The sequence below is a fragment of the Montipora capricornis genome, chromosome 8 (genome assembly GCF_036669925.1).
Source record: "Montipora capricornis isolate CH-2021 chromosome 8, ASM3666992v2, whole genome shotgun sequence".
Lineage (NCBI taxonomy): Eukaryota > Metazoa > Cnidaria > Anthozoa > Scleractinia > Acroporidae > Montipora > Montipora capricornis.
The window spans coordinates 28,263,990-28,276,694 of NC_090890.1; the positions used below are offsets into that span (position 1 = coordinate 28,263,990).

Genomic DNA, 12,705 nt, shown 5'->3' on the forward strand with positions numbered 1-12,705 from the left:
GTCTCTAGTGTGAATTCGGCCATTAGGGACCGTTCATTTTTTATGAGAAAGGGGGGGCTGGTGGGATTTGGGGGGGGGGGGGGGGCACTAAAAAAAAATTGGCTTGAAAGGGGGGGCCAGCCGAAAAAAAATGAAGGAAAAGGAGGGGTTGGACGAAAAAATTAGATTAAAAATAGGATAAGAGATTTTACAAATTGAGGAAAAAATTGACCTCCTTTATTTATAACAAATATACTAAAACATTTTCAGGGTATTCAAGAAAACTTCTCAACAGCTTTTTATATATTTTATAATAACAGTGAACATACCATAACTAGATGCTTCTGTGAAGCATACCCTGGCTTGCCTGTGGTACGTGCTACAGAAAATCAGAAGGCACTGAATTGTGTGGTATTGAAATACAGCATTCCAGTCTCTGAAGAATAACAAATAAAAGAGAAGCGAGAAACATTGGCTTCTGGGCTGACATGTTGATAATTTTCAAGTTCCCTCACAACTTCTTTTCACCACAAGTGTGCCCTATGAGCATCCGAAAACTTTGTAATACTAAACTTCACTGAAGTCAAGCACTGTTTCGCGGGGTTAGTGTTGGGATGGGAGACCAAAACAATAAACCCCTCATAAAAAACAGAAACATCTGACCGAAAATACTATTAACGCTAACAAATGCGAACTCAGCAAGGTACAGATTCTGTTAGCTTGCTTTATGCAAAACAAATATTGATGAAAAAGCAAATAACTATTGAAACACAGTTTTCAGAAAGAGCAGAAGGAAGTTTCCCAGACGGTCGATCGAGAATAAAATATTTACGACATGAAAACAACATTAATTTTGAACCGTGAATATAGAATATAAAAAGTTACGATCAGCGACAAACATTTTGGGAAATTTTTGCTACGTTCAAGTAAATTGCAAAATCGAAAGTGACATGGCCGGAATTCAGCGGGAGCCGTGATTAAGTTACCGCGGCATGTTTACTCGCCAAACAGTGAAGCATCTGTGTCAAATGATGGCAAGATACCGGGTTTTTGTAAGTTTCTTTTTCTGTCAAGTGTTATAAAGTTTGACAATGAAATGAGCGAAGTCAAAACAAAGATCACAATCGCCCAACTCTTGTTTATGCAAAGTCAAAATTTACTCTCCAAGACGAGTACGACGTTATTTATCACCAGGTAATTCCATCATTTTGGAAATAGCAGCTACTTTATTATTCATCTCAAGTTTTCACTGATTTTGGGCCTCATTTTGTTGAAACTCAAGCACGCTTCCAACAGGCCTGTGAACCCTTTCTGCTTACAGAGCAATCCTAAAAAACTTCTCCCATATCACATTTGAACCTTAAGCTCGAAAATTCAATACACAACATATAATTCACAAAGGCAGAAAATACCACAGAATCCTTTTCCAGCAAAAAATTTGATTGAAACAAACAACATATTTGCTCTTAGAGGCGAAAACCTCTTCCTATTTGATTGCGTGCGTGAAGACAAGAAACTCAATTGTGTCAAATTACCATGTACTTCAGGTAAATACTGCTCACTTTGATTTCGTCTCGACGGGCGATATATTGTTGTCGAAATCCAGTACTCGTCGCTTTTGAGATTCATGCCTAGTTTATCCAACTGACTTTCCATTATTGAGCTCCATAAGGGTATATTTTGTTTAAGGATCCACTAAAACGCCATTCGCGTTGCATGACTTTCGACGCCATTGCAAGCTAAGTTAATGATTCTACTGTGTCCACCAGAGAAATCTACGCAGTTCCACTACCCTCTCGATCCTAAGAAAATACGCGCAGAAGGCTCTATACACAAAGACACCACTTACCAGGGGAGTGACAGGCAAGACTTTTACCGACACGGAAAAAAAAAAAAAAAAAAAAAAAAAAAGAAAAAAAAGAAAACAAACAAACTAAACGCAGACCTCGACTGGGTTTGCCCATAGGCAACCCAGTAATAACAGTCTTGAATAGTAACAACTTTCTTTTCATTCATAAAAATGTTGTTGTCAAGCGCATATTAAACAAAGATCAATAATTTGAGTCCTGTAATTGGAACTGACCTCGTTACCAAGGCTTTTTCTGAGAAATTTCTGAAGTTTTCTTGTGGAGTAAAGGTAGGACAAGTTTGTTCTTTTTGTTGTGAATGGAGTGGACCACCTATAAGGAGATGCCCCAAACCATTTCCTGATCATGCCTGCCTTCCAAAGTACCACTACCTTCCTTATCAGCAGACCCCAAATGAGGGGCGTGATCCAGACGATTGGCAACCAAGAGTCCAGTTGAACGACGCGCATGCCAGTGGTAGCGTAGTTTTGTCTGACCCAGAGAGCGTAGCTAGATTTGGAGACAAATTCATTGTGCAACCAAAGTTTGTGGTTGACTATCTCCAGCATCTTGAGGTCATGGAGTTAAAAATCATTGGGGAGACATGCCTAAAACGGGAATAATCATTGTAGACAATTCTAGCCGCACGACGTTGGACCATCTCTACGTTATCGATATTGCATTGCGTGTAGGGATTCCCTACACTGCAAGCATAATCCAATTTAGGGCTTACAAGGGTAAAAGCGTTACTCTTGACCTCCGGAGAACAGCCAGATTAGTTTCGTCTGAGCACTGAAACCGGGGTTGAGTTCGCCTACTTGCAAATATTGTTCGTTCCAGGATAGATTATCAGTAATATGCACTGAGCCTAAATAAGTTGTAGAAGGTTACTTTTGAAATAAGCTTGGTATTCAAAGAATGCTTTAAGTCAACAGGAGTTTTCTTACGAGCTTATTATCCCAAGTTGAAAGCACTTAGATACATCAAAGGTAAGTTGCCAGGTCTTCGGCCAGTCGCACACTTGATTGAATAGAAGAAGATGTATCATTTGTAAATAAAAGACCTAATGCAAATGGTTTTTTCTTTTCAAGGGTGGGGGGGGGGGGGGGTAAAAGAGGTGTATTATGGGGTTTGAGAAAGTAGAAAATAACATTTTCTTACAAATGCTGTTACCATGGCAACGATGTAAGACACGGCGAAATCTTCCCATACAGCGTTACTTAAAATTCATCAAAATCTGTAGGACAGTTTTACAGAAAAATCACTTTTTTAAAACATGTCTCTATTTTTTTGTCACCGACAGAATTTTTTCAACATCTAAGACCTACAATTAATTTTAATTTAATTTAATTTAATTTAGGTTAAAATGCAAAAAATGAAAGCAATTTGCCGTCCGGAATCGAGGAAGAGATACAAACGTGTTCGTGATGCTGACCAAAAGAAATCTGGCCACTTCCAATTTATGCGCAGTCGTAGTGAAGGTCCATTTTTGTAACCGTTGACAACCACTGTTGTTTCAAATATTATTTCTGAGTCAGCGTAGACAAGCAAGAAGTCCGTGATTTGCGGACTTCCTGCCTTGGAAGTGGCCGGTGTTCTTGTAGCCCCCCACGCAAACGTTCTCAGTAAGAACGTTTGCGTGGGAGGCTAGTGTTCTTGGTGCTGACCAAAAGAAAAACGGACTCTGGGGACGAGATTGGAAATTCAGCATTTACGTATGCGTCGCCCGCTCATTCGAGTCCGCGCGCGCGTAGAACTGCGGGCCAACACATGAAACCGCTTGTGCAATAAGTGAATAAGTGATGTATGCTTAAATTTCATCTCTATAAAAATTATAATAATTAGAAGAAATATGAGCGAAATAAGCGGTAAAGTTTATTTTTCTCCGGTCTTCCATTTTGATTTTACGTGTGTGGCTCGCGCGCGCACTCAGCTGAAACCCCTATGGATGTTACGTAACAGTTGAATAAAAGAGCTTGTTGTATTCAACGGTTGCCCAAAATTAATACTTTAATGACGTTCATATTTCGAACTTCGGCTTCCTCTGAGACGTAAAGAATTTCCTCGACCCAGAAGACTGTTTCTTATTTTACTTGAGATTCACCAGTGGATGATCTCGCCAGTTTCGAAACAAGGCCCTTTTCATCCTAGTACCACACAGAGCTCGCGTGTCACTCAGTGTGTCATTGAAGGGTTAATATTACCGTCTCTGGCGGAAGTGAGCTGTCATAGCAATCTACAGAAACAAAAACAGGGAAGTTAAAATAAGACTGAGAAACTTTCCACTGAACAAATGTTATTTGAAAATCCTCGAGCAGCAGGACAGAAGCTAATTACTCGCTCGCAAGGTGATCTATTAAAATGAAAAATTCCACATTTCTCTTTCGATCCTTCCCTGCTAGCAGAGATCTCTTTCCTTTTGCTTTCGCGGTGCTGACGAGTACAGCGAAAGCAAAAGAAAAAAGATCTCTGCTAGCAGGGAATTCTGATCCATGATGAACCAAATCATGAAATGTCTTGAATGTATCTCGTCCAAAAATGCATCGCCAAAACACTGAAAAGAAAAATTTTATAACAAAATACCCGATGTTGTCCGGCTTCCGAAATGCGCGACATTAACGTGCAAGTGACATGTCTTGGACGTCTGAAAACCGGAAAACTAATGAAATCCTTCGAGTCAATCCCATCGAAAGCAATTTAGAACACAAACAAACTACAGATCGTGAAATTTATGCTCATATTGAAGAGTTTTTTTTTTTTTTCGCTAACGTCACGCTTCAACCCGGCTTTGCAAACAGAGTAACCTGTTTTTCAATCTTGTTTGGCTGGCAATTTTAATATCCGATGACATATCCGATTGGGTCTTTAGAAAATTAGCCAATCAGAATAAAGGTGAGGTGGGTCAGAGATGGGCGGTGACTAGGCGTACAACACGCAAGACAATGCCATGTTTATCTTCCCACCTTTAACGAAGGCAGTTTTGCTTACTCTCTCCTTCAAAGTTTAAGGAATATTTCGATTGAGCAATCGCCAAGTCGACCGTTCACTCATGTCTGACGAGCAAGATTTAAACTTATCGTTTTCTGGTTGCGGGTTCTTGGGAGTTTATTATCTCGGGGTCCTTTCAAGTATGCGAGATAATGCGCCAGCTCTTCTTAAAAGACTGAAACGTTGTGGCGGAGCTAGCGCTGGTGGAATAACTGCCACAGTTTGCTTGTTAGACTTAGACCTCAATGGTTTCTGTGAGTTTTTTGTAAGAGTCGCCAAACGGGCGAACACTCTAACGCTGGGAACGCTTCATCCAAGCTATGATGTTAATGGCACATTGAGGAGAGCTTTAGAGAAAAACATTCCAGAGAACGCTCATAAACTTGCGAGCGGAAGACTACACATTTCTGTAACAAGAGTTTCTGACTTGAAAAACGTAGTGATATCAGAGTTTTCTTCAAAAGAAGAATTAGTAGAGGTAAGTTGAAACCAAAGATATATTATTTTAAAAACCATGACGCAGTGTGTGAGAGATTTTGTTTGAAATACGGTACATTTTGCCTGAGGCATTTTTTATTTACAACCCGAAAATTCAGCGTTGTTTCACGTTCTAGCCATAATGAACGCTGAAGAAATTTAGGGATCGATTTCGCGTCGAAATATCGCTTTCGAACTCGTTGTGATTGCATCACCGGCCAACGTTTCGATTCGAACGTCCTTGCCTCTGGAACGGCTGATCGCGTTCTCGAATCATATTAAAGGCTTTGTTGGCAAAATGGCGAGCATAAGTTATTTTTCGGTTGGAATTTCATGTCGTGTTAATAGGTTGTCACTGCAAAACATAAGCATGGCGGGTGTCCAAGTGTAATTTGCATAACAGGTGTCTCTTTCCATGGATTATTGTCTGTAGGGTGTTAGTTTTCATGTGTATTGCGAAACGAGAAACGTGCGAATTGACAACTGGGGTAGCTGCTGTGGTGAATAAAATATGTCCAAGGCCGGTTTGTCTGGTTTTTCTGCAACTGCTTATTATGCTAGTTGATGATCAATATGAACTTATGTAAATAATTTGAATGGAAATGTGAAGTTACAACAGTTACTCTGCTGGTTGATCTTTTTGAAAATCTAAGTGTTTATTTGGATTACAGAACATACTTTGGTAGGCATGTGGATTAAATATTTCAACCCAACAGACTTCAAAACAAGCATTGTTTGGGGTGAAGGATTGGTTAACGAATAATTAATTCTGATCTGCAGGGGTTAAATTGTACTGTTGTGAGAAATCTTTTCTATGATCTGTCCCGATGTTATGTGGCAAAAACAAGTATAAGTTGCTCTGTAAGCAAGGGAAGCAGTTGAAATGGAAATAGGCATTAACAAATTGAGCTAAATTATTTAGCTCAAAACAAGAAACTTGAGAAACTAGCCTTTAGGAGTATCAAGTATTTATGAGTGAATGGATCAATGAGTCAATGAGTCATGAGTCAATGAGTAAGTGCAGTTACCCTAACCCATAAAATGAAAGCTAAAATTCAGTGAGTGGTTAGGCCTAATCACTGAAATGAGGGCTTTAAGGCTTAATCAATAAATTATTGCTACCGGTATATTAATTAACTGTGGGTCTCATTGACTCATTGATCATTTGACTGATAATTCATGGGACCTCAGCCTTAAGACACCGTAACACTCAGTACAGTAATGATAATGAATGATGTGTTATTATTGCTTAATTATTGAGCCACAGTTTTTGGTTTCTTTCTTCATTTTAATTCCATTTATCCATTTAGACTAAGAAAGAAATCTCAGAAAGCAACTAACATACACATACGATCATAAAAGGGGGTAGACAAAACACTGACCCTCAGTCCCATGGACTATCCCGATGGACTACCCAAATGGACTACCCTAAAATGGACTAACTCTTAAAATACCATTTTGAATGAAAACTATTGAAGGAACTAAATTGGACTGCACTGGATTAGGAGAAATATAAAGATTTACTTTTTATCACTTTACTGTTTTTCTTAATACAGGTAATACTTGCAACCTGCTTTGTACCATTCTGGTCTGGAATTATTCCTATATCAATTAGAGGAAAGGTAAGTCAAGATTCATTGCTCAAGCTGTAACAGTGTTGTTAAATAATTTTTTATCTTGTTAAACTAGGAGGATCAAGATTCACATATTTTAATAAAGAAGCATTCCATTTTTTTTCCTAGTATTATGTAGATGGAGGTGTCTCAGACAACCTGCCTCAACACTTCACAGGAGAAACAATTACAGTGTCTCCATTCAGTGGTCAGTGTGACATATGTCCCAAGGACGTCTCATCAAATGATGCCCACATCGACTTCATGAATACCAGTATGCAAGTGACTCTTCATAATCTTTACCGGGTTTCCAGAGCACTCTTTCCTCCTCAACAAGATGTACTGTTTAATATTGGTTTAAATGGCTACAGAGACACCCTGACTTTTTTGAGGACACATTGTAAGTGTCTTTGACAAATATTCAGACAAAAAAGTGTATGTGAACATGTAAATTTATTTCAAGTGTAAATTAACGTTAATTTATTACCTATTCATCCCTGAAGCAGCCCAGCCATTGACAACTAAGCCTAAGGTTAGCATTTTGTAAAGGGTTGGGTTATTTCAGTTATCGTAAAACAATAACCTGCAACCCCAACCTGCGATCTGCCCTTTACACCCTCCGCTGAGCAAGGCGTCACCATAAGCCACTAAATTTTGACCAAATGCCATTTTCAATGGCAGCAGCTTGCTTGCAGGCTAATCATAATGTTAAGTGCATGATAAAAAACAATAGCGAGCTTAAGCACACGCGTTTTTGAGACGCGGACGGCAACTGGAAGAGAAAATTTCTCGTCCCAGGACAGTGGTGTCTCCCACATTTTTGTACTAATCATCTCTAATGGAGAAAAGATACTTATCAATGTAAATGTAGTTGTGCGAAGACAAGTTAAAAGGGAAAACAGCTCACTTCCCGTTGCTGTCCACATCTCAAAAACGTGCGTGCTTATTAATCTCCCTAATATTAGTTGTCAAAGAACCTCCATTTTCTGTGATAACTCAACATAGAGGAAATTAACATTAGGGTCTTAAAAATTTCCTGACTTTTTCAATGGTTCATCTCTTTCAAGATCCTCATATGCTGAAGAAAACAGCACTCCAACCCCCTCCTGTTCCTCAGCACATCCCTGAAACACGGCCACGATCAGACAGTTCATATGGAAGTGAAGACGAAGATACATTCAGCACAACTTCAGAGAATTCTGACACTGATACTGATGAAGAAGGAGCAACCAAGCTCGTTCTAGGTGAGTGATTTACTCGAGAGGTACCGTAAATATCTGCTTGTGTCATTTTTTTGCAAACATGACATATAATATTACTGGTAACTCATTCATGGGCAGGTTTGTTTATTTCTTTTATTTATTTATTTATTTATTTTTTATTTTTTTGGCAGCTCTTTATGAAGCTAATGACACTGTGAAAGAGGCAGAGCTTTGGTCCTGTTACTTTTTGCGAAGACTTTTTTCGGCTGTCAAGCTGGTAGCAAAACCATATGTAGTTCTTCTCAGGAAAATCTATCACCTTGTTCACAAGTAAGGGAATAACACTTAAATAAATAATAAATTATTTCTAAAGCATGTTAATTGGCATAACTTCCCTTCAATGACTTTTACAAAATCAAAGAGAGCACAGAAATTATGGAATGACTTACCAGTAATCCAAAAAGTTGATAGGGAAAACTGGCTGAAAAAGGATGGAAATACAACAAAAAATGATGAGTAACTTCTCTTTTCACCCCTGGATAGTACCCGACATGTTTTACTATGGGACATCTACTTTACTCCAGAATTCTGGTGAAGAATATTTGGCAGAAAATGAACATACCTTTTGTAGACGGATTCTGAAAATAATTATATGACACTAGCTTACAGTATGTTTGCCAGTTTTAACGTTTCATGTGACTTTATTAAAATAGAAGTCTTCCAAGTGGGGCACTAATCTGTCCACTTGATAATGCTTTTGTGCTGAGGTCACCCTTAATGATCACTGCTATAAACAAACATTGCTGTCATTGTTTGAGAATTCATGAAATGGCATCATTTCCCTGTAACCTTAGCTTTGCCCCCACCTTTGGGCACCAAGTTATGACAAACAACAACGGTTTATTTGTTGAAAACACATCACTTAAGATTACAATAATTATCATGTGACAGTCCAATATTTGTGCAAAAGGTTCATAAAAGCCTACATTAAAATGCTTTCATAATCTTTTAATAATATTCTGCCCAGCTCTCTTTGTGGCATCAATCAATGAATCAGCAAGTCTTCAACAACCTTTATTCGTGTATGCAGAATAGGCCATTTCCGAGTTCATGTCTGCCTCGTGTTTAAAGCAAGTCTATGTGCAAAGTTTTTGTGATGGTAATTAGTTCTACTTTACATAGAGTGAGTTTCAATCAAGTGTTGTAAAACCAAAACCAAAGTAATTACTTTGGCCAATCAGAAAGGACGGAGACAATCCAGTAAACCAATCAAAACTCAAAGTAATTACATGTAGACAACACAAAGCGCGGGAAAATGTGCATGCGCGAGCCACAATTGGTTTTGGTTTCACTTCTGATTGGTTGAAAAAGTGGCGTGAATACTTTGAACCAATCACTGCCTTGAAGTAATGCAAAACCAAAGCAATTCGCTAATTACTTTCGACACTCAATTGAAAACCTCTCTATGAAAGAAAACTACTTATCATGTAAGAAAAATGTTGCACGTAGACTCGCTTCAAAGACGAGGCAGACATGAACTCGGAAATGGCCAATTAGCATTAATAATCGTAATGTGGCTGTCTTCATTATTTCTTTTGTGTTGAATTAATAAGTGGGTTCCAATTTGGCATTTAGGAAGTTTTCTTTCACCATTTTTGTTAATGTTGTGTTGCCTGTCAGCATTCATACGCTTTGAAACGGGCTCATAAAATGCAGTATTCATATTCCCTGTTTCATTTGGTTTTTTGTTTCTTTAACAGTTTTATACAAGTACTGCCTAAAGTCGAGAAGACAGGAAGTATCTTCCTTGACCAGCTACTATCCATGGTCTACATAATGATCCACACATATCAAGATAAACATGAGGTAGAATGGAAGAAAGGACAACCCATGATAATTTGGGACTGAGTACAATATTATGTTAATTGTACCTAATTTATGTATATATATATATATAATGTTATTGCTTGTATAAATTATTGTACAAACTGTCATTGTAATGTAGATTACAAAGAGCTATATGAATGAGTCTGCATAATTTACAGTGTACATACATGCATGTACAGCTAGAAACTCCCAAAAATTGGTTAGATTTTTATTGCATAATAATTATCCAAGGAAATTAAGTACCAGTATCATCAAAGTTTTTCCAGTTGGCTATCTTCCATATGGCATTTGTAGTGTATGAGCTACTGTTTCATACATGTTCATGTAGAGGCAGGTTAAAAGAGGCAGGTTATGAGTAATTGTAGTCTATAATTTAAGTCATTAGAAGAACCACAGCAATTTTAACAGAGCTAGCATTTTTGTAAAGAAACGTGAAATCCAATATGATTGGATCTGAATATGTATATATACATAAATTGATCATTGAGATTTGAATGGTCAGAAACATGATTGTGGTAAAGCGGTTCATTTGAGTTGGATTGGTGTGTACACAATGTGAAATACCTCTGAGTCAAGTCTGTGAGTCACTCATAAATTAACTTTATTACCCTCAGATTAAGAAAATTAAACGTAAAGAAGAATTAAAATTAGGACAGACCAGGGTTATCTTTTGGCTATCAACAGTTTAAGGTATCTGGAATGGCTCACATAAAAAATGCTAAAAAGAACAAACTACAGTAAAATAATAACGGTTTACAACAGTGTTAACCCTAAAGGTGGATAGGAGAAGGGTAGGGTTGGTGTTTGCTATTTATTGTGGCTCAGGTATTGTTTACACCCTAGAGTTTCAGTTTGGTTGTCTTGATCAACCAACCCTTCATTCTTAAATGAGGAATTAATATTCTGTAGAGACAACGTCATTCCTTAAGGGTCTCTCTTGCAACCGGCCGGTTACAATAGAGACCCCGGGAACGAGGTTACTGTAGAGATAGCAAGAAGTTTTATAAATGACCTAAATGAAAAGGGCAGAAAGATCATTGTCAGGCAACGTTTGTGAAATTCAATAATAATTATGTGAAAAGATGCCTTATTAATAAAAATTAATATAAAAATTCTGTGGACAAGCCCCTAAGTGAGAGGGAGAATGGTTCAAAGAGAAAAAAAAACAGACCAACCTTAGCTTGGTCCATGTTTGGGAGCCTGTAGAAACACAGGTAAATACAGTAATTTTGTTTTTCCTTTACAATGATCTTGGGTTGCCTGTGGTTTTAGAGGTGAGTTTTGATTCTGCATCAAATTTCTCCATATAATTCATGGCATATGCTGAAATGATTTTTAAATTTTGGGCACAAGGTGGAAGGGTGTTTTTTAAAAAAAATATATTCATACATGTAAAAAGGGCAATTTTGGAAAATGTATTGTTATTAATAATTCTTATAAACTGTATACATGTAGATCGTGTAATTATGTATGATATAAATTTATTCTATAAGAATCCAATTAATAGATTTTTACTTGTCAGATGTCAACAAAAAGATTATGAGATCTGTTATTATCAATAATTAATATATGGGCTAAGGTTTGTAATATTTGTGAAAATATCAAAATACTAAAAAATAAAAAAAAATGCTTTGGAAATTTGTCATTTTAATTGTCTGATTTTTGTCTACTCTCTTTGTTAACATAAGTGGGAATTATCATCAATAATAATAATAATAATAATAATAATAATAGAAGCACTGTTTTCCAATAATTTTATTTCGGTTTTGTGACAGCAAACTGAGATGTGTTTCTTAATATTGGTCATCAAATATGAAAAATTGTTATAATCCATGATCAAGAAGTTAATTATTTACTTGACCGATTTGACTCTGGTTTTTTTTGTGGCCTGCAGAAAATCGGATGAACGAGCACAAGAGACCAATCCTGATTTGGCCATAAATTTCCGTGTCAAGAACATGCATGTGTTTGTCTAACCTCTGCTCCTCTTTTAAGACTGTGATTCTGAAAATTTGAACATTCAGTTCTGCCTTACTGTTAGCATGTTTGGGGCTATCTTTGTATCAGTCAAATTGAAGCTTCAACATCCCCCCAGGCATTTGACACCTTTTTCTACCCGAGGGGAGGGAATTTGATCATCGTAGTCTTTCCGGGGGTGGGGCATTTGATCACCACTCATAGGGGATGGGGAATTTTATCGCTAGCCTCGATTTCATGTTATGTTTCCATGTCACGTATTCTCTACGTGTTTCTATATGAGTAGAACATGGGTCTAGTGTAGTACTTACATGCGGTAATCCACATAGACATACCGGTAACCTTACTTTTATATTAGAGGTTTATTGATTATAATTCGACATCAAAATTTGTCAACTTTTTGTTATTGGTTCTCTTTGGATATTTATACCTGTTACCTGTCCTCCTTGAGCCTTGTGCCATGTAGGGCCTCCTGGTTCTCCTTGGTGTTGTCTATTAAACCATGTTTACATACACAGCTTCAGAAGCATAATAGAAGCTACTGAAAAGTGAGAACGGTAATCTGGTAATTTTCCCGGGGTGGGGGCATTTGATCACCTGAAATGGACCTATGATGAGGCATTTCCAGAAAAAATTCCTACGCGCGCTGTTTTAGAGGAAACTATCTCAAACTATATATCAATACAAAGGTTAATAAATGCAGAATTCGAAAAGAAATATAAGAGTTTTATTTAT

The 12,705-nt window shown here is 37.5% G+C and overlaps 1 protein-coding gene across 1 annotated transcript; it reads left to right on the plus strand.

Moving 5' to 3' along the window:
- Positions 1-4,756: 4,756 nt before the first annotated feature.
- On the plus strand, positions 4,757-11,631 carry LOC138014310 (patatin-like phospholipase domain-containing protein 4). The gene is made up of 6 exons (XM_068861359.1): positions 4,757-5,292; positions 6,848-6,913; positions 7,034-7,304; positions 7,972-8,148; positions 8,298-8,436; positions 9,867-11,631. The coding sequence occupies exons 1-6, from the start codon at positions 4,876-4,878 to the stop codon at positions 10,012-10,014; spliced, it is 1,218 nt and encodes a 405-aa protein (XP_068717460.1). The 5' UTR covers positions 4,757-4,875; the 3' UTR covers positions 10,015-11,631.
- The last annotated feature ends 1,074 nt before the right edge of the window (positions 11,632-12,705 follow it).

Bases quoted from the DNA above. Each gene is read 5' to 3' on its own strand.
- LOC138014310 (XM_068861359.1), top strand. From the start codon at position 4,876: ATGTCTGACGAGCAAGATTTAAACTTATCGTTTTCTGGTTGCGGGTTC. The intron at 8,149-8,297 runs GTGAGTGATTTA...TTTTTTTGGCAG, and splicing joins AGCAACCAAGCTCGTTCTAG to CTCTTTATGAAGCTAATGAC. The intron at 8,437-9,866 runs GTAAGGGAATAA...TTTCTTTAACAG, and splicing joins ATCTATCACCTTGTTCACAA to TTTTATACAAGTACTGCCTA.